General features: G+C 39.0%; 1 protein-coding gene and 1 long non-coding RNA gene across 3 annotated transcripts in view; one reads left to right on the forward strand and one right to left on the reverse strand.

Annotated features, from left to right (window-relative positions):
• Positions 1 to 16,109, forward strand: part of pkib (protein kinase (cAMP-dependent, catalytic) inhibitor beta) — a 22,910-nt gene extending 6,801 nt beyond the window's left edge. For both annotated transcript variants that reach the window (XM_067611576.1, XM_067611577.1), the window contains exons 2-3: positions 12,987 to 13,142; positions 14,152 to 16,109. In XM_067611576.1, coding sequence (XP_067467677.1) covers positions 13,001 to 13,142; positions 14,152 to 14,234 — 225 coding nt within the window. In that variant the 5' untranslated portion in view covers positions 12,987 to 13,000 and the 3' untranslated portion in view covers positions 14,235 to 16,109. The remainder of the gene's footprint in view (positions 1 to 12,986; positions 13,143 to 14,151) is intronic.
• A 2,087-nt stretch (positions 16,110 to 18,196) lies between these two features.
• On the reverse strand, positions 18,197 to 23,794 carry LOC137198002 (uncharacterized). The gene is made up of 2 exons (XR_010931555.1): positions 19,870 to 23,794; positions 18,197 to 18,971 (listed from the first exon to the last, which is right to left on the reverse strand). It is a non-coding gene; the product is annotated as an uncharacterized lncRNA (long non-coding RNA).
• Positions 23,795 to 24,658: the final 864 nt, after the last annotated feature.

Below are 24,658 nucleotides of genomic sequence, written 5' to 3' on the forward strand. Positions count from 1 at the left end.
CAACAGGCAAATAAACTGCAACTATTTTGATAATTGAGTCATAATTTAGGTAATTTCTTGAAAACAAAAATGCTGGCGCGTCCCAGTAGCCTACTGGCTAAGATGCATGACATATAACCATGACATCCATCAACATCATAATCTCTGGTTGCAGCTTCTAAATTGTGAAGATTTGCTACTTATGTTTGTCTTAAGTGATAATAATCTGCAGTCTCAAGGTGTTGGTGGGACAACAGCAATCTGATACCTTCATCTTGGGCATTAAAAAATTGTTCTGGCATTTTTCTTACATTTTATGGACCAAATTGATCTGAATAGTTTGTCTGTCACCTTTCAATTTTGATTCATCTCTTTCTGAGGATGGAGAAGAGACCAAACATGATGCTGGAATTTTATTGGGCGACATCACAAGTTTCCTTCTTCCTCCTTCTTTCTGGCTTTTTTTTGCCAATTAAGGTAGATTTGGCATCTCATCAGGATACCTCCTGGATACCTGTAGAGGTATTCCAGGGCAACTGTAAGGGCAGACCCAGAACATGCTGGTGGGTGTCCATAACACTTTGGGATTTCCCTGGAGGAGCTGGAGGAAGTGGCTGGGAAAAGAATATTGGTCCCACTCTTTTAAATTTAGATATGTGTTAAAAAATGGCAGTAGGGATGGATGAATGGTGGAGATGAAAGTCTCCTCTGTTGCAGTTCCTCTTTTATCTTCATTGCTTAGTGCAGCTTTAATCACAAATACAACACAAGAGCATGACACGTCTGCTGATGCTGGGTGGCAGTGTGTGTGTTCGCTTTACAGCAAAGTCTGTGTGTGTGTGCCGATGCCCCTTTTGCCATGGTGGTTGTCAGAGAGTGCCACAGGCCCATGGGTGCTAGCCAGCGTGCAGGAGCAGCACGTGCAGGCTGCATCGCTGTTGACACGATGGTCTAGTTCAGAGAGCGCCTGGGGTGGAGGACGGCCTCGGTTACACTCTTCAAAACAACAGGCTTTGTGCTGAAATATTGATGTGACGGCAGCACACACTGTCCTCACGGTGTCACAAATGAATCCAACGCGTGTGTAACAAATACAATAGATTTATTCTCTGGCATCACTGCTGCTACTAGGGTACAAGTGATATATGGATTCTGAAAGCTGACACTACTAGTTTTCCACTGAACAAGTGCTGAAACAATCAGGTGATGAATTGATTAGTCAATCGAGTGACATTCACTGATTCCAGCCCCTCAAATGTGAGGATTTGCTCTGTTTTAATTACACTGTTTGAACATGTCAACTCAAGTAGTGGGAAAGTATGGTCATTTTTTGACTATTTTTACAGTTTTTAGACTGCATTATTGATTGACAGATTAATTTGTAATGACAATAATTGCTAGTTACAGTCAAAGGGACTTATTTCTTTGTCAATGCTTCTTTAGTGCTGACCAAACTGTGTCTGTAGCGATGACTATTGGAAACTATGACACACCCAAAAGCTGCCATTGAATGTCTGTAATGTCTCTAAAAGAGTATTGAATTTATATCAGCACCTAAACTTAAGTTTCATATTGGCATCAGTATCAAAAAATTTCAAACAATACCCAACACTATGCAGCCCTAGATTAAAACTTTTGCTAACTGATCTTCAATAATTTCAAGATTTTAATTTGAAAAAAGTTTACAATAAATACAAATAAATATAAAAAATAAATATAAAATATTGAGTGCATCCCCCAGAGATACATTTTTGTCAAGTTTGAGTGCCTTTTCATAGGATACTAAAACTCTCCTGCTATTAGAACTAATAATAATAGTGATATTGCATGCTCTTCATGCAGGCTTGTATGGTTGGAATCAATTTAGGTGAAGTGCTTCACATAGAGACAACTGGTTGATTAATAAATAATAAATACAGTTTGTAGTGACACAAAAACACTAATGTATGTGTCAGTCTAATACTCATAATTTGAACTTCCCTTTCTATATGAGTTTTACAGCTGTGTCTCATCTCACAGCTATGATAATGGTAAATGGGCTGCATTTATATAGCGCCTTTCTAGTCTTCAGACCACTCAAAGCGCTTTACACTACATGCCAACATTCACCCTTTCACACATATTCATACACTGATGGCAGAGGCTGCTATGCAAGGTGCGAACCTGCAAATCAGGAGTTTCTAGTACTCATTTATATACACTCACACACTGATGGCGCAGCCTTCGGGAGCAATTCTGGGTTCAGTATCTTGCCCAAGGCAACTTCGACATGCGGACTGGAGGAGCCGGGGATCGAGCCGCTGATCTTCTGATTAGTGGATGACCCGCTCTACCTCTGAGTTACAGCTGTCCAGAAAAATAAAATATAAAACTTAAAGTGCAGTCTAAATAGATGTCATCACTCTGGTATTTAAAAAAGTGCTCCAGATATTTTGTACTGCACTTCCTTAAAGTTGGGGAATTAGCAAGGGACAGATGAAATAAGAATGGTCAAAACTGATGCAGCAAAGGCAGCGATATCCTGACTTTAGTTCCTGGTATGGGCCAAGCTCCAACAATGCTGGATCCTACACTTCCCATAATGCAACTCACTCCACGTCCCCAGTTACAATGCAAGCTGAAAAATATGTAGTGTCCAAGATCAAGCTGAGAAAACCCTGATAACATGATAAGTGTTATTTTGTCTTAACAAACCTGCAGAGCCCAAGAAGTCATTCTCCAACTGTTTTCACTGGCTGATTAGTTCTCCAATTGACAAGTAAACTGGCTTTGATGTGTAAAATCGATGGAGTTCCCCTTTGATCGTTTGTTGATCAAACCCAACTGGTTAAGATGGGAGTCAGGGGCAACAGCTTTATGCTCACTTTCTCTCAGTCTAATGAGACCGAGAGCAGAGATACATCAATAGAAACAGTGGTGTCACGTGTGCAGCCACCACCAGGCAAAAATAGGACATTCTGTAGGTTGAGGACACTGTGATTCTCTCATGTTTGACCTTTCTAACAAATAGGAAGGCTCTTTGCGTATGATCGGGATCAGTTGATAATCACAGTTGAATCAGAACAGGAAGTGTAAAAGTTGTAAATGCACCAAAACAGTCTGTTCTGGCTCGATATGTTCTGTTCTTCGTATCGCCCCTGATGCTTTTGCCAGCGCTGCCTGCCAGCCATTCTTTACAGCTCTCTGTCAAGTGTGCTAATTGCTGTAAATAGCTGGGTGCTCCGTTTGTTGTGATTGACCCTTATGAAAAGCTGCTCAATCTGTCTCATATTTGGCAACGTGGAGGCCACTTTGTTGGCCTCATTTTGTATAATGGCTTGTTGTTATTGCACATTAAATGCAGTTAATTACAGACAAGGCGGTTTGCTTTTAGGTGCTACTTGAAGGGCTGCAACATGAGGTGCTCTTTGGACCTGTGTACTAGTAAACAATATAGCTAAATGATATGAGCTTGTCAGTGGTTGTAACTTCCTTGTAGCGTTCACTAAGAATACTAATATTCAGGAGATTGAAGTTGAAAGCTATAATATTTATATTGACTGTCTTTTTTCATTGCTTTTAAGAATTAAAAAATAAACAAGGATTAAATAGACAAAAATTGACTCTTTGCTAAGCTAGCTACACATGTTAAGCTTTCCAACCTAGCATGACATATATGCAGTTTACCTTGATAACAGCTGGAGATTTACCACTTGAAATTCGTAGTTATTTTTAAAACAATGGGTCTTCAATGTTACACAGAAGTTATACAAAAGTTTGTCTGCTATTGGTGGCTAGCTAATTAACTCTGTGAAAACTCCAGCTGACTTTTTAGATTTTAAGTTGACTCAATTTAAAACACAAACCCTGTACGAAAAAGGTTCTACGCACTTAATAGCTACATACATGATATAATGCTAAATGACTGATGCTAAAGCTACATGTCCCAGGCAAACAATACATCTATTACATTTGAGCTTTATCGTTTGTATTTTCAAACAATATGTGTCATTTTTACATGAATGAGGGTGTACTGATGAGTTTGGCAAACGTAACACAATCTTGGTTTAGTCCTGAATGGAGCCTTTTCTAATGTAACCTGTAACCCCACAAAAGGTATCATTGCTAAGATACTGTCGTCAGCTCTTGTGTTTTTGCTTTTGAAAAGGCTAAAAAAAATGTCACCCAGTGAACTCTTGCAATAACAAGTATCTCTGTCACCAGAGCCCAGTGCACACAGCTTTAGCATGACAGACCTGCTGCACCTAGTTTACAGTAAGCTATAATTGGACAGGTGTCCCCCAGAATTGAATTCCTATTTGGGGGGACCCTCACAGGACACTAAAAGTAATAATATTGTTAATAGTAAGAAGAAGAAAATATCCATCCATCAAATTCTAAGAGTGGTATTGACTGATCTGATAAAATTCCTGGAAAATTCTTCTATTTCAAGACATTTCGCCCACTGAAAGGCTTATCTGGGTGATACTGTACATGCACGGACCTGTAGCACAAGACCTTGATGATTTCTCTCTCAAATGATCCCCCTCCTAAGCAAATTATCTACAAAGTAAAAGCCTGCGCTCATGTGTTTTTGTCTGCAAGACCTGGCTTCTGAAACATGAAAGCAGGCAGCCATAGTGAGAAAAAGGGCTGCGCGGATCAGCGGAAAAGACGGGAAGATCTGCCCGGGATGTTTGCGAGATCTAAAGGGAGGCTGTGATCACACTGTCTCATTAGATCAGTCTCACCTCCCTGCTTCTCTCTCTCCCTCTCTTTCTTTCTGCTGCTGCTCTGGGAGAAGAAGAAAAAAAAAAAAAACAGCTTTTTTTGAAAATCAACTGCTGATATCAGAGTCGTGCTTCACCTTCCAGCCTTTGTGTGTACTGTATATATGACCTTCTGTGCAGTTATGTGATGTGTAATGTGAATATGATGAGTGAAGCCCATTTTCTTTCTTCACATTCTTTCTCAGCTGGTATATTGTTCATTTGCACTGCATATATCTTATTTCATTACATTTTCTCATTATAAATGCTGCATTTTTCAACCATCTTTTTCTATTTAACCAGTTTTTTACATTATACACTCCTTTATAACAAAATCCTAACTGTTTTATTGTGTTTCTGTATTATTTTTATTGTTGATACCTGCAGCAACAATCCCAGTTTTCCCAAACTTCATATTAACATCAAATCTGATGTTAACATAACGAAAGACACCTCCACGAGCAGACAAAAACCAATACCAGGGCTGTATAAAGATAGTCTGCTTCCTCCTTGGCTCCCCTCCTCCACTATATGGCTGCCTTTATAACAATGGTGCAGTTTCCATGGCAGCTAGAGCATGTTAAGCTTTAGGATAACCATGAAAAAAGTGGGGAGAAGGACAGGGAATAATCACAGGGTATGAGGGACTAAAAATAGTGAGGGACTTAATCCCAGGCATTATTTATTCATCTAAAACTTCTCGTGTCTGTGCAGGCTGTGTAAACATCATTTCTTCTACAGTTCCTTGCCAGGCAGGCAGGCAGGCAGGCAGGCAGTTTTTCGACCTAAACCACAACAGTCTTACTGACTGACAACACCATGACTATAGGAGGAGGGGGGTACAGTTCCTACAAGAAGACTACACTGGATGGACATATACAGGCTGCATAGTAAAAGAAACTGGTTTTTGATCACCCCAAGCAACCTTTATTAACCTCCCTACTTCCTCATTATTAATTCTAAGAAACAGTTTTTGCAACACTTTAAGAGGAAGCAAGAGAGAAAAGCATGGGATTGTGTAATGAGGACCAAACTACTGCTTTTCACTGAAAAACATCCAAAGTGACAGCTTGCAAACGTTTAATTTAACATCTCTCTAAATAATGCCATAAATGACCAGAGAATGTGATCGCGTTTAATTTAATCATTGCCAGCTCATATGTTACATGCACTTTTCCGTAATGTAAAGGCTATAGTGAAGCTCTAGTGTGAGCGGTGACGTCGGCTGCTTCTCTGTGGCTGTCACACTGTGAGTGCTAGACTGATGAGAAGCAGAATAGAGGTCAGCCTCAGGCAGCAGGCAGGGCCAGGCTGCTTGGCTCAGAGAACTGATATCTATCATTGTCTCTTGTTTGAAGAGAAGAAAGCTTTGACTGATGTGGCTTTTTTTAAAGTCAGTGCCAGATATTTTCATGTTAAAGTTTCCATTAGCTAGTTTAGTTGTCGTGCTAGTATTTCATATCTGTTAACTCTTTTACTGTTTTATGCCTAGTGCAAATTCAGAAAAACGCAAGTACACCTTCACATAGCGGGGTGACAATTCATAGAAATCATGGTTTGATTTGATATGTTACTCTGCTGTCACGATCTGATATATATTCAATCCAGCAATGATAATGAGTGTCTTAGAGTGTCTTAGATTGTGCATTTTGCTTCCATTTTCAAGTCATTTTGTAGTATTCTGCTTTATTAAAATGTCATCTTTGAGACTTGGGAGTCAAAAAGCAAAGATTTTCCTGAGCTTTTTAGAGAGTGGTTTTCTCAGCACTTTGTCCTGGTTTATTGCGAAACAACACCTTTTTTTCCAAGTGTCTGTAATCACTCAAGGAGATAAGAACACATGACTCCGACACAGTAAATGCAGAACACGTCTCATTTATTTTGACATAACCACTGACTGTAATGAGCATGACATTTTCAAAAACCTCGCTCATGCTTTTTTGTACAGCAGGTGGATCCTTAAAAGCTTCTCTTATGCAACTCTTTACACATATCAAGAATGACCCCATTTATTGTAGTTTTGATATTATTCCTAATTATAGATAATATATTTTAATCTTGAAACCAGTAATCTGAATAGTGCTTTCTATAAAAATACCAGTATTTTTGATAAATTGTGTCAAATTGTGTAACAACAAAATGTTAAAGCTGCTCTAATCAGTGAAAATCAAAATTAACCACCGCCCACTGAGATGACTTTACTGTGACTTTATTAGGAGCAAGCTCTAATCAGTATTTTTTATTAACAATGGATCTGTAATATTAAAGGTGTGGCTTGTTAAAATGACCCAACTTTACAGTTCCCCTCAGCTCTACGGAGCTTTTTAGTGACTGTCAGCTCATTGTTTTGGTTTTACGTCTAGCAACTTAACTGTTTTGGTTCATTCATATCAGCCTTGTTTCCAGCCATAGCAGGCAGCAAAAAACAGCTGTAGCCTACATTAGCTTCCCAGCACCAAACAGTAGACAGACAATGTTAGCGACTAGTTGATGAACATAGCAGAGCATTTAGCAGCTAAAGAGCCAGATATTTTTCTCAGGAGTTGGTAGAGATCAAAACAGAGCTGAAAAGAATGAATATTGGACTTACATTCATCAGGTGGACTGACATGTGGCTATGTTGCTCTGCATCTACTTGACGTGTAATAAAAAACTGTTATCTAACGTGTTTGCCATATTAACTTAATAAGGTGCTAATATGTCAATGCTGTGTTTGTTGTGTTGCCTTAAAGTGGCCAAAAATAAATTACTGCAGGTTTAACAAAATGGAGCCTGGTAGGAGAGTGTGTGAGTATTATATTCAAAAAGTATTTCTCCAAAACCAGCTGTTGGAAAAGGGGGGGGGGGGGGGGGGGGGGGGGTCGTCTTATCATCAGGGTCACCTTACATTTGGGCCAATTATTTAGGAACCAATTATTTTTTAAGATCTGAGGTTTAAATGATTTTTTTAGGGCGGGTACCGTGACTGTTTGAATGGCTTTGCTAATTTGTGCAGTTAAGGAAAAAAACAATTGTATTTTTTCAACAGCTTGGTATCAAACCTCAGTGCATGTTTGGTGGAATGCCTGGTCTGATTCATGCTTCTTTTGTTAAAGGAAAAGGGTTTTGTTGAACTTTTTAAAAATATTCCATGAAAAGTACTAAAATAGTATATATTTGATACCAGTACCAAATTTCAAGCATTGTATTGGCACTAGTATCAAAAAATGTCAAACTATACACTTCCTACATATTGTGCACACTTGACTGGTCTTTTACATATAAAAAAGAACCACAGATGAATTCAGTGCAATTCTACTGCCCTACTTTGCTTGTTTTGGTGGCAGCAGACTGTGGCCAACCAGCTCTAAAAGCTGAATCTTTAATGTTATACAAGTGTCTTGGTGTCCTGGTGGGTAAGAATGAATCTGTTTCTGAAAGGTCTACAGTCATGTTATACTAGGTGTGTAGGATTTGTCAATAACAAATGTTACACATTTACCTGACAGGTTCTTGAATAGAGTTTGGTTTTGACATTTTCTTCACACCAGAAGAGGTGTCTGTGTTGGTTGACAGGTTATCGAGCTCCCAGCATCTCTGTCTGTTTGTTTCACCCGTTTTCTTTCTTTTGCTCTGTCCGTGGTGCTGAAAGCCTCTATTCACCGTCAGTGCAATGTTTGTTGAGACAAGCTTTCTTGTTGCTCAGGGTCCTTGGACATGTATTCCATTTAAAATAAAAGGCACTCTCTCGAAAGCCACCAAGGCTTCTTCTGAATAGAGCCACTCTCACTGCCGTTGAGATTATTGTGCAGTTTGATCAGAGACAGTACCCTCTGCTGTTGTGGTCAAAATTACCCATCAACATTGAATGTGATGCTTTCAGTGAGGGCTGTTTAAGTTCAGAGATACAACAGACCTTCTCTCTTAAATGCACAGGAGAAGACATGGATGAAAAGGCCTCTTTTCATTTGCACGTGTCCAACTGACAAGATATGAGCGAATAATTTTAGCTGCATGATTATTTAAACAGTGGCCCTGCAAGATGGATGATGTTTCGAGTACACACTGTACAATTTGTTGCAGAATTATAGAGGTCACTGTGTTTAGAAATAGCCCAGGTAGCAATTTGCAATATTAATAAGCTCTTATTTAATTGCAATGCTGTCACATGTTCACAGTTTTAGAGAAAACAAGAAGGATGGTCTTTTTGTCTTCTTTTTTTTAAATCAGCATCTTTGCACCCTCTTAGTAAACAATCCTTGACTTCTGACAGTTCTTCTATCAAAAGGCTTTTATAACTCTACCTTGTTGCGTAACATACCTGCGGCTTGTTCCTGTGTCTGACTGAGCTAGCGCAGACATCACAGTATCTAGGTCAATTTTCTTGACAGGATAATCCTATCTAAACTGTTGTTGGATTAACAGCTAAACTAAACCTGTTCAGATGACGGGTCACTGCCTGTTCAATGTATAATCGGATGGCTTAATGAAAGTTACCCAACAGATGTTCTAATTAGGATTGGACTTGACTAATGGTGGTGTTCCAAGGTTGTTATTGACACTGATATTTCTGGATTGAAGCTATTGAAAGCCAGTGATTTGTACTGATGCCCCGTGAATATTTATCTAAAAAATTACAAAGAGGGAAGACTTTTATGCTACACTTAAAACATCATTGGATGCTAAAACCAATTCTGTAGCTGGGGAAACAGCTTCTTAGCTGAGGCAGCTTCCCCTGAAGCTGCTGAGGAAAATCCTCACACCTCATACAAGAAAGCTGTCACATCAGCAATGTGTGACTGTGGCCAGTGTGTAGTATTAAATAAAAGGTCAGTATAGGCCTGACATTACGGAAAGTCAATAGATCAGTAAAGGTCTAGTTTTCATTATTCAGATTAACAGACAAATCCTAGCTTTTCATTAACAATAGGTTTTTCAGTTTGACAAGCCTGTCAGAAAGACCGAAGCAGGACAGAGAGACAAGCTGTGAGAAGTGTCCTACCTGCTGCTCAGCTGTGATTACACTCCTATTGTGTCTGACTTTCAGTTAAAGCCTCTGATCCAAGACAAAGAGGAGCTTTGACATGTGGGGCCTAAGAAGGAAAACTGGAACAATGTCCTGGCTCACATGGACACCTACAGTACAATCCTACTGAATGCCATGTTTAATACTGAGCAGACAGGGTCACTACACACCACTTCAATCCAAAGACCTGAAATTAGCCAAAGCTACCGCTGAGGACACTGAGGCCATGCCAGCTGTACTTTATATTCATTTGGGGAGTTAAGTAAAATGGGTGGACTTAACATTCCACAATTAAATCACACTCATGGTGGATTATGCAGTCACTTTTTATTTGAAATGTGAACTATTATTCAGTTATTTAAAATATTCTATAATCATCTGTTTGAATTATAGTGTACTAAATGTATCAACATTTTATCTGAGTGTGTTTATCTACTATATAGTGCTATCAGTAATTCCACAAAGGAAAAAAAGTAGTGTCCACAGTATGTTCACTACTTTTTGCAACAATTCCACTATGCGGTGCACCACATTTTATAGATGCAACAATTACCAATGTATGACTAAAGCTGATGCTAAATACATCTTGAAACCTCAATTGAAAGTACACTATTGAGTGTCTATTATAGTATATAGACAATAGTAAATGTGTGAATGAAAGAATGATATCAGACACAGCCATAGACCACCATTGCTAGGCTGATGTTTTAGCTAATGCAAAATGGAGTCACTAACATGAAGAAGTAATGCTTATAAGCATTTTTGATTTGACACCACAACAACTGTGGCTAATAGTAAGGCTTCTTTGCTGAAAATGTAAAATGCAGATGTCTTACTGTAATGTTAGCTTGTCAGTCAAGTGAGGCACACCGAATGAACGAAACAACATCAATCCAAATAGTGTAGGACTAGGATAAGGTTCAGAATCAGATGTTTATTCAAACTTGGGTTTCTTTTGTTTGTTTTTTGCAGTTTTTTTTAAAGCCCTTTAGTGGATATTTTATAGGCTGATTCCAGTATTTTTTAATACAATACATTTAAATTTGACAGGAAATTCATCAATAAATATTGTAAAAACATTAAACACCCCCATCATTTTATTCCTGGTTTTGAAATGGCATTTAGACCAAATTAACTGAATAAATAAGATGAAAATCATAATAATTTATAAAAATATGCTTACTTCTTTTTGGTTTCCATTTAAAATAATTTGAGAGTGGTGGGGAGGTGCGTTGGGAGAACTCTTTTCCTCATTGTTATAATCATGGCTACAGCCCTGGTCGTAGTATTGTAAGGGTGTCCTGCAGGGCAGGACATTAAATGTGCAACAAATTTGCAGCATTCTGACATCAATAAATCATGACTACATTAATTATTAGTATCTTACTGTATGTTTATCATGTTCAGTTAAGCCAAGGATGCTGTGTTGGGGGAGGGGCAGTGAAGTAATGGGCTTGAATTGAATAAAATTGATGGTAATGGTAATGATGGGTAGCACAATTAAATTTGATAATGATGTACTGACGTTTAAAAATGCTACATCTGTCACCTTTAATCAATCAAAGCCATGCAGAAGCTGCCATTTCATTGTGTTTACATTGCCCTGCCATTACAGTCATTCCTCCCTCTATGTACAGAGTCACAGGCTCAGTACTTAACATGTGATTATGTGAAAGTGTTGGAGGAAATATGTTTATGCTCACGGAATTATTAAAAAAAAATAGGCCACAATGCACTAGTGTGGCTTATATGAGCTCAATGGCTAAGCTGCAAGTGTGCTTGAGGCTAACAGATGGCCAACCTGTGGCCCTTTTTCTAGAAATCTAAATTGTGTGTATGTCTGTGAGTTTATAGCTGCAAGTACGCATTAACTCACATGTCATTCCTTTGTTGAAAGAGAGCGATGGGAAATGGGATTTTGCTCCACAGAATGGTATGGTTATTTAAAGCGAGGCAACACAACAAAAGAGGGAGAGACGGGGAGAGAAAGTGAGATAGTGAGAGAATGGGTCGGAGTCATATGTTTACCTGCCAGTGGTGCTTTTTCTGTGTTGTTGCCATAGCAACAGCGGCTCGCTGTATTTGAGTGTGTGTGTGTGTGTGTGTGTGTGTGACAAGGGATGTAATTCTGCCTGTCACCAGTGTAGCCCAGAGCTGACTCCCCAGCTGCTGGTTGCCATGAGACCAGACAGACACATCCTCTGCTTCAGTGATAAATCTTTTCTCTTGACGCTCAAATCACTACACAGATTAGATGCATATTGTTTTTAAGATATATATGTCAAGATAAACGGCCACAGCTGGGCTCCGTATTACTGAAAGTGTAATTTATAGATTATTTCAGAAGTAATGTTATCAGAATAACATAAAAAAAAATACCGGTGTACATATCTGCTAAGGGAAAAATAACAGACTAACCACATCATTTAAAATGTATTTGGAGTGGAATTTAGTTACTGTACTAGTATATAGAGGTTTTCTCATTAGTTTTCAACAATAAGTTTATAAAAATAAGACCCAGAAATACATGTAAATCATGTAAATCTTTGTTACATCAGACTAAAATACACATCTTTATTATTCAACAACATTTCTACAATTCTGCTTCTTTTTCTATTAGCTATGCAATAGTCCAATAAATTGATTAGCTAGCCCTAGCTAGTCTTTTGGACAAACACAAATTGTAACTGGACAGCTAATGCTAATTAGCCTGTGTCATGGATAACTTTGAGAATTAACAGGGAATTAATGTTGAGTTAATTTGCTGTTTCCGTGCAGGTTTGTTACTTTATTACACATAGGTCTTCCCATGCATGCAAAAAGAACAAAATCCTTGTTGTTGAGTTAAAGGTTCAGCCTCATGTAATTGGTGCCAATCCAGGTGATCTTTAATATTTAGCATTACTACGAATCTGTTTCTTTTGCTATTCAGCTCTCCAACAAACTAGTTAGCAAGAGCTAGCTAACTAACAAACCAAGCAAACAGCAGTATTACTTTAACTGGACAGCTATTCAGCTAATATCACTCAGAACTGTGAGGATTTACATTGAAAAAAGTGAAATAATGCATTATTTATGTTTCCATCACGTTAGCATAGATGTTACGGAACTGAACATGTGTGATTTATGGAGCACAATATTGTGTGCTTCATTCTAACTGACAATCACCCTATTTATTTTTCTTCGCTGTAGAGGACTATTTTCAAGGACAGCCAAAAATGTGACATTGTACTCTGTCCCTCTTTTTATTGCAGAGGGTCAGGTCGGAATGACGGAAGTAGAGCCGGTGTTGGACTTTGCCTCCTCGGGCCGCTCGGGGAGGAGAAATGCCCTGCCTGACATCCTGGGCTCTCCAGCAGGTGTAAACCCTGGTGACCTGCCTCTTAAACTGGCTGAGCTGTCCCTCAAAGGTGAAGAGCACCACGATTTCTTTCTTTGTATCATTACAATACTGAGAATAAGGCAAATAAGGCAAAAAAAAAAATGTAGTTCAAGTCAGTTGTTAGATTCTGCTAGATTCTCAGTACTTAAGTTGAAGTGAAATGTTACCTGCCAAGAATTTTACCAGACCACATCTACATGTTCAGATTTTTTTTAATAGTTAAAATCCTTCAGGCAAAGAAAAGAAGATGGGGCACACTGAGAAAAAACCTATTCTAATGTGATGATGCTTCACTTCCAATTCAAATCCAACCCATGCCTGACACCACTAGCTACCCAGGTAGCTGAGTGTTTGTGCATTCGGCTGTGACAATTGGCCCCCTGGGCCCCGGCCCTGGTCCATATATGGCTGTCAGATATGACAAAGTCTCAGATTTGTTTTGGTCTGAGAATCAGCTCCAGATATAAGCATTTGGGCCAGCTCTGGACTAGGATTGCTCCTTGCAAGCCAGAATCATCCCTCAGTCATTCATCACAACTCTGGCATGAGAGTAGCTATCAGGTGTGCTAAATTTAGTCTTGTGTGCTCCAAAATGTAATGAAGTACAATTCTGGCTTTGCTCACTCTTACTCTATCTTTATAAGCCTATCTCTGTGCACTGTCAAATCTTAAGACTGTTTACCAACCAATTCTGCCTGCTGAATAGTTTTAAGTCAATTAACTTACAATGTTCTGTTACATTTGGAACATTGTGTGTATGAAAGTGCAAACAAGCTAAAGTAAGCATACACCTATTTGTTTCCCTATGATCCTAGACTTCTGGACATGATGAATTTTCCCACTATAGCCCCAAATTAGTCCAAGATGTTTGAGAAACACACTTCATGTTTAAAGCAATTGGTGCAATTGGTGATTTTGAAACTGTTTTGGTATTCTTTCATACAATAGGACCCATAAAATGACATTTTTTTGCACTTGAAAATAACAACAGCATAGCAACATATTTCTTATTGTGTCTTTCTTGGGTTTGTGCGCAGATGGTCCAGGAGGGGCCCAGTCACCCACAGCCGAGGAGCCTCCAGCACCGCCGGAGAGCTCCGAGGGGAAAGAGGGATCGTAGGGACTTGTTTATTTACCTCCCGGGAGGCCTGCAGCGATAACCTGAGAGAAGGGACGGAGAACGAGATAGAGGGAGACCAGTGGGAGAAAGACTGATGATCTGTGGAGAGTCAGTCTGTTTGCAAAACAACTGAACCACAGAGGGAGAGTGACGGACCGACTCCTGAAGGACTGAAGCCATGAGCTTAGGACTGTTTGGCACTCAGCACTATCTGAAAAGAGTCAGACATCACTTAGTTATGAACCAGTGAGTGTGTGTGTGTTATACACTCACCACGGACACTACACTGAGAATCAAAGGGACCATGACAGATTGTAAACTGTACACTACTATTTTTGTATGATTTATTTAAATCTCTAAAGAAAAAGATCTCATGAGTCAAACTGTAATATGTACCATTTCCTTACATTTCTTGCTGATTTTTGTTTTATAGTGATGTGTGTTATTTTACATTGACAATAGTAGGAGGGAGTTTTAAAGCAGCAGGCAGTGGCTGAAAGCTTTTTAATTTAACTGGCTGCAAAATGGAACACATGAAATAAGAAAACAGTAGATTTAAGAAAACTGGGAACTCTCTGTGTTGTCTTGCTCACTTCTGCTTTTGATCTACTGTATGTTTTAAAATCTGAGGCTGTACAGTATATCTACATTGTAAATGTGCAGTTTTTACCCCTCATCACCAGACTGTTTTGATCCTAGTAACAACAACCAGGGATTTGATCCATTTTTTTTAGGTGTCCATATGGTGTGAGGTGATAATGTGGAAGAGCTGTCCATATCTTGAGACATTCCTTTAGAGAATAGTGTTCCACTGCCAACAATATACACACTGCTTCATTATAATACTGGGAAAAATTCTAAGATTTCCTTTTTGTTCTTTGCTCAAGGCTGCTTTTAAAAGTCTCTTCATTTCCAAACCTCTGAAAATGTGCCTAGTGGCAGTTTACAACCGAAAATGTGTGTTGTGTTATTTCTCTGTGAAGTACTGTTATCAACTCTTTTGGGGCTACTGATGTTTCCTCAATTTTAATGGGAGTTATCACAACACATCTTTACTGCTTAAACTGTAAAGAAGAAAAACAAAGAAAAACACTTTTGTAACATTCTGCAAATCTGCATTTGCAGATCTTACTATCTGTCAGGAAAAGCCGGCAGTTTTGCGTAAACTTGAGCAGGGCTTTTTGCAGAGCAAGACTCCTCGCACGTGCTTATAGCATCAGCAGCATATGCCCACTGAATGGGCACGGGCGCAAGCATCAAGCAACACCACAGCCACAATGTGTTTCAAGTGCAGAAAACGGCAGCACACTCGCCTTCTGCCGCTCTGCACGGAGAAAAGTCTGTTCACACTCATCAACACATAAGCAGAGCTGTGAATAAGACACAAGACGGAGAGCGAGAAACACAGTGAGAGTCCACAGTTGACAGCTATTCACTCACTGCTACTGTATATATACTATATTGTAGTATAACCCATGTGTGTCATACATACTGCCTGTATGATTACCAGACTTTATTCACATACTGTACCCACAAGGAAGTGATGTTGTGTAATTGTCTCTATTTGAAGATGTCTTACCGGTGGCCGTGTCTTTATGTGGATGTGTTTCACAAATGCAACAAGGAAAGCCTGGCGTGCTGCTGCCCAGCCTCTGTTTTTGATGCTGTACTACTACTAATGCTGAAGAGAAAGTGTTCATGGTCTATCTGAAGCTGTATGAGCAACACTTTTTTGGGGGTTGATGAATCAGAGGTGTATTTTGTAGTGTCCTGATCTCTAAGTGGTGCATATATTTTACTTAGCTGGATTGAATCCCATATGTTGATTCTATCCGGTGGTGGAACTTGCCATATTAAACCCACAAGCTTTACATATCAGTGTGTTCAATTGTTTTATTTCTATACAAGGCCCACGGTCTTAATGCTTGACCTTTACATTTTGGCATACATTCGGTAAGGTATGTTGAAAATAAGGATGATATTTAAATGATTATGACTATAATTTAGGAAGGACAGACAGAGCAGAACTTCAGAAAATATTTTAATTTAGTTTGAGTTTTGCTTTTTGTAGTGGTATTGAGAAATATTGCTGCATGTTAGATGACAATAATGATGGTGATTTTTTGAAATTATGATAATGATATCAGCATACAATAATATTGTTTAGCTAGGGCTGTAACTAACGATTGTCTTCATTATTGGTTGATCTGTCAGTTATTTTCTCAGTTAATCGATTAGTTTGATCATTTGTTTGCGTGGCTGTGGCTCAGGAGGTAGAGCAGGTTGGCTACTAATCAGAAGGTTGGTTGATCTCCAACTCCTCCTGTCCACATGTCGAAGTGTCCTTGGGCAAAAAACTGAACCCCAAATTGCTCTGGATGGTTGTACCAGCACCTTGCATGGTAGCTTGCAGGCATTGGTGTGTGAATGGGTGAATGAGCAGCAGATACATTGTGAAGCGCTTTGGATAAAAGTGCCATATTAATGCAGCCATTTACCAGAAAATGGTGAAAAATGTCGACCCAGAGCCCAAGGTAACCTGAAAATATTCACATTTGAGAAACTAGAATCAGAGAATTTGGACATTATTGTCTTAAAAAATGACTCAAAAATCGACAAATCAACTAATTGTTGCAGCTCTAGATTTAGCTCTTAGATCCCTCAAGTGAAGGGGTCTATGGATGTCATGTTGGTGGACTAATCTATCCAACATCCAACACAGTGCAAAAAAGTTATCTTGACCTCTACTGGCCAGATTGCCATGAAATTCAGTATGAATATTAATAGAGGTTTTCAAATGCTTCCGCTGACCTCACTGACCTTTCCTCACTCTCTCTCTCTCTGATGGTGGTGGTCAAAGCACCACCATCAGGCCAAATGTACACTGTTGATCACTTGTATTCACTTTATTTGTGATGTTTCCGTTCTCAGACCTTCATCAGGTAAAATTCATGAATCCACTTAATTTTCATTTAACTGATGAAGATCTGTTGCATCATCCTTGGGTCAAAACACCACCTTTAACATCATGCACTGGTTTATATTGGACTAGGTTTGAAGCCCAGAGTTGCAGTTTATTGTCGGTGCCATCTTCTCCGTTTGGAGCCAGGACCTTCCAAATAATGAGTGCAGGGTGTTGCCTTTCACAATCTGGAAACACACCATGCTACCTTGGACCAAAGCGAATGCTCGCTCACTGGGAATGCCGAGTGCTGCACACTCGGGCTAAAAACATGGCATGTATCATAATCCAGTAATATTAAATTTACCAAAATATTGCAACAATAGTCTGACTCAGTGTGAGTCCCAGAGCCGGGGAGAGCAGCAGGTGAGTGAATTGTGAATCAATCATATCAAGGAGCAATAATTTTCAAAATGACCACCAGTGTACTTATTAGAGGGCTCAAATTTAGCAATTGAGACCATAATGACTTGAAAAATAGGAGTCAGTTGGGTCCAGGGATTTTTTGAGCCAGCATCTAGTGGCCGTCAGTGGTACTGCACTTTAATGTACTTCCACACTGGCTTCAGCCTCAAGCCGTGATAGTTGCTGCTTGCCTTTAACCAAATATATTTTAGTCTAGAAAGGTTGCCATGAATTTTGATGAGCATATATATATTCATTCTTTCCAGAAAACAAACTCATGTTATTTTAATGTCCCAATAGCTTTTTACAGGTATCAGTATGTTCGTTATCACATCCACTGTTTCATATTGTGGGGTATAATGAACATTGCAGCCTCTAGTGGATACTAGCAGACCTTTAGATTTGCAATCATGCAAAATTACTTCTTTTTTTTTTACCACAATCTGCTGACCCGACATTACATGTTGTCTTTGCTTGAAGCACAGCCAATACAGATTTCATGTGCTATACATTAACCACAGTCTCATGCTGCCTACAGCTATTGGATATATCACAAGTTGACCACACAAAATGGCAAATCAAAGCATACAACATGGAGAGCCTGAGTTCTTTTATGATGTAGATCATGTTACCACAATAACAGGATAATTTATACACTTTTCTTTCTTCTATGCTAAGTACTACATAGCTGCCTTGTATTGGATTACAGTCCATTGAAAGGCACTTGAAATGGTGCCAATCATTTTACATCTTCTGAAGTGTAAGGTAAGAACATAAAAAGAGCACTTGAAGGGAACACAAGGCAAGACATGCTTTCTTTCTGTTCCTTCCATAGTAGCTTTCTTAGCACACTCCTATTACATAATGCAGCAGTTCCTCTGGGTGTACAGCAGATGGAGACATTCACTAAATTATCATTCACCCCACATCATGCTTCCACACTGACGGGAGAATTTCTTTTGTTATGTCTGGTACAAAGAAAATGGCTAAAATGCAATTTTTACATCAACTTTGACATAAATACATTTTGTTACATAAATATGGTGACTAAAACCATGAATTGAAGGTTTTAATTTTACATTCTTGCACGGGGTTTCAGTATTAAACCCAGTGAGGAGTTTGACTTGGACACACCCAGTGTTGTCTCGACACTAGTAGGGAATAGTATCAAGAAAACTCACTCCTCGACTTTGTTTCGGTTTAATCACCTCGAATGCTGCTTCTAACCTGTGGAGGTGGAGATTGATAGTGAAGAGGGTGTGTGTGTCTGGAAGCCATGAGTAAACCTTTGTGCAGGCTGGTTGTCTGGCTGCGCCCCAGCATCCCTGCTGACAGGAGATGAGACCATACACCCATGGCTCTTTGTCTCTCTGCAGACACAGTAAAGCACTTGTGTGAATTACATTATATTAGCTAATGCTTTGGTCCATATATTACAGAAGAGAAACATTATTTCTTTAACATATAGCAATGGCTCTACTGCATATGGTGTGTTTATGTATTAATGTTCATAATTTATTCATGCAAAACAGAAATGTGTAATCCATTTGTGACTTATTGTTTTTGCTGAAATGTCCCTGTTAGTCTCCACCTCCATTGTCAGGCATCCTCCTCTCCTCTGAGGTAGCTCCCCTCGCCCAGACTGCTGCTACGTAACTTGTTGCTAGGGTAACCTAGCCTTGAGAGAAGCTTGGGCCTTATGACATTGTATGCAATCATGTTTTTTTTAGAGTATGAGAGAAAGTGAAAAATAGATTTGGCTGCACTGAGGACATATGATGTGCATAGGACAAAGGACATGCATGATGTCAGTTGGGTATGGTAAAGTGTGGTGCCCTGTTAGCTTCAAGTGAGCAGTTTACACACACACAAAAAAAATTTGAAAAATAAACCAAAATGACAAGAAATTCATGTGGATGCAATATCCACAAGTAGCTGTGGATGTAGTGAATTGTCAGGCCTAAATGTCACAATCATCCATCAGCTCTTACACTGAGAATCTAACTGTACACACTTTTACAAATCTAAAGAAACAAGACAGTATGTTTGTAATTCCACAGAGCAGAAGGAGAGGAAAGCTCTCTGTCTTCTTACATAATTGAATAGCCTGGTATAAGCGGTTAGCTATTGGTTTACGTTAAGGAAGTTGTGTGATTGCCTCAGAAATGCACTGCGGTTCCTTTCACAGGCAGATTAGAGCCAAACGCTGTGTTGTCAATCGAAGCTAAGTGAATGAACTACAGCAGCAGCAGCCTTTAGGTACTCAACTGTTCTGTGCTTTTCAGCCTCTATTGCTCTCTGTGAGTCCCTAACCCCCCATGGCCAGGCAAATGAAGGAGAAATCCAGCTGCTCTGGAGGAGACAGTGAGTGTAGAGAGACATATACTGTAGAGAAGGGCACAAAATGAGAGGGAGGGAGGTTGGATGATAAGACTGGCACTGAGGCCATGCAGACATGGGTCACAGAGAGGATGCCAGGCAGGCAGGCAGCCCAGCGAATAGAAAAGCCTTCACGTGGAAGTCAACGTGCCATTTCCGACACACAGGAGCCTCAGGAGGAAAGATGGAGAGAAGAAGAAAAGATAGTAGACATGGGAGAAATAGAGAGAGGATAGAAACACAAGATAGAGAGATAGGAAAAGACTTTGTAAGCTACAGGAGCTTCAGTTCAATAAACTCCTGAGCCGTGGAAATGCTGCTGCAAAATATCCACACACAAAAGGAGAAGGCTGGAATTGCTCTATATGTTTCTATTGTTGACAAATATCTTGAAAAGACCAAATCTAACGTTGTGTTGATCCATCTCATAATACTTTCCCATTGGTTCCTGCTGAAGATGTAAATCTTGAGAAATTTGTCACAAATTAATAGTTTCGTTTTAAAAAGAAAGGCTCAGAATTTCCTAAAACAGCTGGCAACCATATTTTTTAGGAAACATTGCTCAAACAGGAATAAATAGCGCGTTTGTTGGGGACTATTTTCAGTTGTGGATTAATACACATTGGGTGCACTAGTGAGTATTTACAGCAGTAATCTAAGAGGGACTGACTCATAATAAACTTCAGTGCTCATGTTCATCATGGCTCATTTATGTGATTTTATGTTTGTTTTGAACATCAATAGACAAAGGAATAAGCTATATCAAGCTTTGTTAAGGCTGAAACATGGTCCTCTGGGCTGCATGTAGGCGAATGTGCACTGGGACCTTTGCATGGCTGTTTCTTTTATACTTATATTATATATATTTTACCTTTTTTGTCTCTGCTTCAAACACACCTATCGACAGAAGTCAGATCAACAAATTAACTTGCATAATAAGCATTTGGGAGATTTGGGAGATGTGTGCGTTGGCTCTTCTGGGACCTATACTGACCTATAGCACCCTCTTCTGCATAGGTCTTTTACATTTATCTTTGCAAAAGCATAATTCCTGTTTAAACAGTATGAATTCATTGTTGGTTTCTGTCTTTTCATGGGGTTTCTGGGCAATAAGAGACAGCAACAATAGTGCCAGCCTTATCCTTTCATTTCTGTGAAGCAACACAAAGATGTGTAGTGATTTCATCAGGGTAATTAATTATTAAATATAGGTCACCCGTCTACCTTGTGAGTTTTTGCCTGATTTTTTAATCTCTATAATTACACCCTGTTTTGTGCGATTGACCCTAAACAGTGTAGAAGGAAAAAAAAGTGACATAAAAGAAATGTATCCTTGTAAATGTAAATTGCATGAGTCATCATTATGACATGAATGAATGAATGTTTCTGTTGAAGTCACAAAGAAAATTCCCAGAGATTCAGGAGCCTTGGGGTTTGAATCATAAGACTAGAAACATTCTATATTTTTCTCATAGTTAACTAATCCCATGACAAGACCAAAATCAACAATGAATTGATCCTTCTAACAAATATTGTGCCTGTGCCTGATATAACACCTGTGCCGTAGAACCCCATTGTTGTCCAAAAACTATTAGAAACACATCAATGGGCCACACAGTTGTACTGGGTGACATGTTCCTTCATTAACATGAACACACATAGTGTTATTTATTTTGACTAAATCCCACATACACTGTTCTGCTGCTGTGAATACTCACTAGAGCAACAATGTGTATTAATCCACAGCTGAAAATAGTCCCCAACAAATGCACTATTTACTCCTGTTGAGTAATATTAGCTAAAAAACTAGAGTGCACAGGTGTTTTAGGAAATTATTGAGCCTTTTTGAAAAATGAAAGTATTCATTTATGACCTGTTTAAAAATATTTACATCTTCAGTAGGAATGAATGCACTTGGGGAAGGATGGGGAAGTCTGGAAGGTACAAAACGTACAAAACACATTTTGTACGTTCAGGTCATTGATAATAAGATAAATTATAAAATAATGTCAGCCCTATCCTTTATTTGCAAGAACTATAGAGTGAAAAACAATCACATGAAGGCATTTGGTGACAATTAATTGAACAGACAATCAGAGATCAGACCTTTTGCGCTGTGTACTCTATGAACAGACTGTTAAGCACCAGCCAGGCATCAATCAAGTTAAGTAAGTGTGACCAAAACATCATTCTAATCCCCTGTCCTCAATGTAAGGAAGATACCAAGACTGTCAAGATCTGAAGGGGGGCTGAAACTGAGAAAAGAATGTGTTAAAAATGAGCTCAGTTTGTTTATTTACCCATGTGATTTATTCTGAATTTGCCTACCTCCTTCCTTCCACTGCATCCAAGCTTGGCAGTGACTTGATTCTTTGTCCAGATCACAAGGCTGCAAATACACATGCTCACACTCACACACACACACACACACACACACACACACACAGACATATGACATCACCCAAGCAGTGATGGGGCGGAGACTGGCAGCGTTAAGCCTGGCATCACACACATACACACACACACACACACACACACACACACATAGTGGGGTAGCACAACTCCTCTCCCTCCATAAGCTCTCTGTCAGACAGCTCAGCTTGGCATCACTCTCCCCCAATAAGATGAAACGAGCATTAGCCTGACCCCGTTCTCACGGAGACCAAGTCACTTTGCGCTGACATTATGTGGTGCTATCACCATGGTCTGCCATGTCTGGCCTTTTTCTAAAATCTCCCTCCTCTTCTCCAGCATATTCTTGGTAATAATATACTCAGATGAAAGGGGCAGACTTTTCCCGCCCCCCCCCAAATCTTGCCCTCTCCTCTGTCTATCCGACTGACCTCTGTTCTTAATTGGCTATCTTCAACTGCAGCCTCTGAGGGAAGGAATGCCCCTGTCCCTATTCCATCTCATCAATATTCTCTCTGCATAATAATGGCCAATGGACTCACTGTTAGTCTGGAGACTTTGCCTTTTATAGACTTTTAAGGCCAGTGCATATGCAGTATGAATTGAACTACTAGATCTTATCGTGTGTATCTGAAGCTTGATATCTGTTAGATACTTTACTGCAGTGCAGAGATGTTCATACTCAGTAGGACATCAAAAATCTGTGATTTACCCCAGAAGTTATTTTGGGATGAAGGATTGGAATTAAATTTTCTCTTAACTTGCCTCGCTTATATCTACATCAGTTAATGAGCTCCTACACCTCCCAGAATAATTTCAATGTTCAGACTGTGTGCCTGAAGCATGTCAGTTCGTTTTTGTCTGTGGATGTAGAGAGGAGTGGCTGACAGTTTCTTTTGGATGCATCCAGCTGTCTCTCCTGTCATGTCTGTATGACTGCTGACGATGATGTAGATTGCTGAATGGCAATCAAGCCCTTTTGTAACAGCACTGGAAATACATTGTGACTCACTTTCATTAATTATCCACTAGAATAAGAAACTACCAGAGCCCAGAAATACAAATGACACTGTTATTAGTTGAATGTATCAGCATTTAAGTAAAATTTGGGGAGGCTTTTTCTCTAGCACTATATCATAATATTTCTATGAAGAAATCACTTCCTGTATTATGGCTTATATTATTATTATATTCACATAAGCTAATATTTCACTAAAATGTATGAATTTGCTCATTATTACATTAATTTCTCATTGAGTTTCATTGAAGGAAAAACTTGATTGTTCACTTAGCTGTAATGGTTAGCAGTTAAAGTTTATTCTTATCATTGGCAACAGAATTTAAGAGACTTTATGACAAATGAGCTGTGGGAAAAAGCAAGTAAGTGGACCTAAGACTATTTTGTTAAATATCTCAATAACAACAAGAACTAACAACATCAACAGCATCATCATTATAACTTATATATTACCAGCTACATTTTGGTAAGAGGCAGCAGGCTAACTTTGATGACCATAAACACAAATTTAGTTGAAAACAAGACTACAGAGGCTACAGCCATGCTTTGGACTTAAAGCTAAAGTTAGCATGCTTACATGTTTACAACAACAATGCTATCGTGTTGATGTTTAGCAGGTATAATGTTTACCATGTTAACCATCTTAGTTTAGCATGTTAGCATTCTAGTAACCTATTTGCTAATTAGCATGAACACAAAGTACAAGTGAGGCTGAAGGGAATTAGTTTTGCAGATATTTGATCATAGTAAACAAATTGACCACCAAAAGTAAATAACAATTCACCCAGTGGGAAACATAAACGTTCCAAATTTATTTGAAATCCATCCAAAAGTAAGATATTTGGTCCAAAGTGGTGTCAGACTGACCGACAGACATTGCCCAAGCAATGCTACTAGCGTAGCTAAAATCAATATATATTGCAAATGTTACCTGACAGATGTTATCTTGGAAATGTAAACATCATTCTCCAGAAAATGGCAGCTAATATCTTTAGTTTTGTGCTGTGTACTCAGTATACAGTGGGCATGTTATGGTGTGTTCAAAATATTGATAGATGATTTTGATGATAGATAGCATATCTAAAATTTTAATTAATCAACAATAGATTTGATCAATTATTGTCATTTTCACCTATGGTGCCTTGCTGTAATGCTTAATATTCTGATTAATGCAAATGAATACCAAATATCTTAATCTGCTGCATGTAGGAACAAAAGTTTATTGCAAATTCTAATACTTTGAGGCAG

This window comes from Thunnus thynnus, chromosome 15 (genome assembly GCF_963924715.1).
Source record: "Thunnus thynnus chromosome 15, fThuThy2.1, whole genome shotgun sequence".
In the NCBI taxonomy this organism is placed as follows: domain Eukaryota; kingdom Metazoa; phylum Chordata; class Actinopteri; order Scombriformes; family Scombridae; genus Thunnus; species Thunnus thynnus.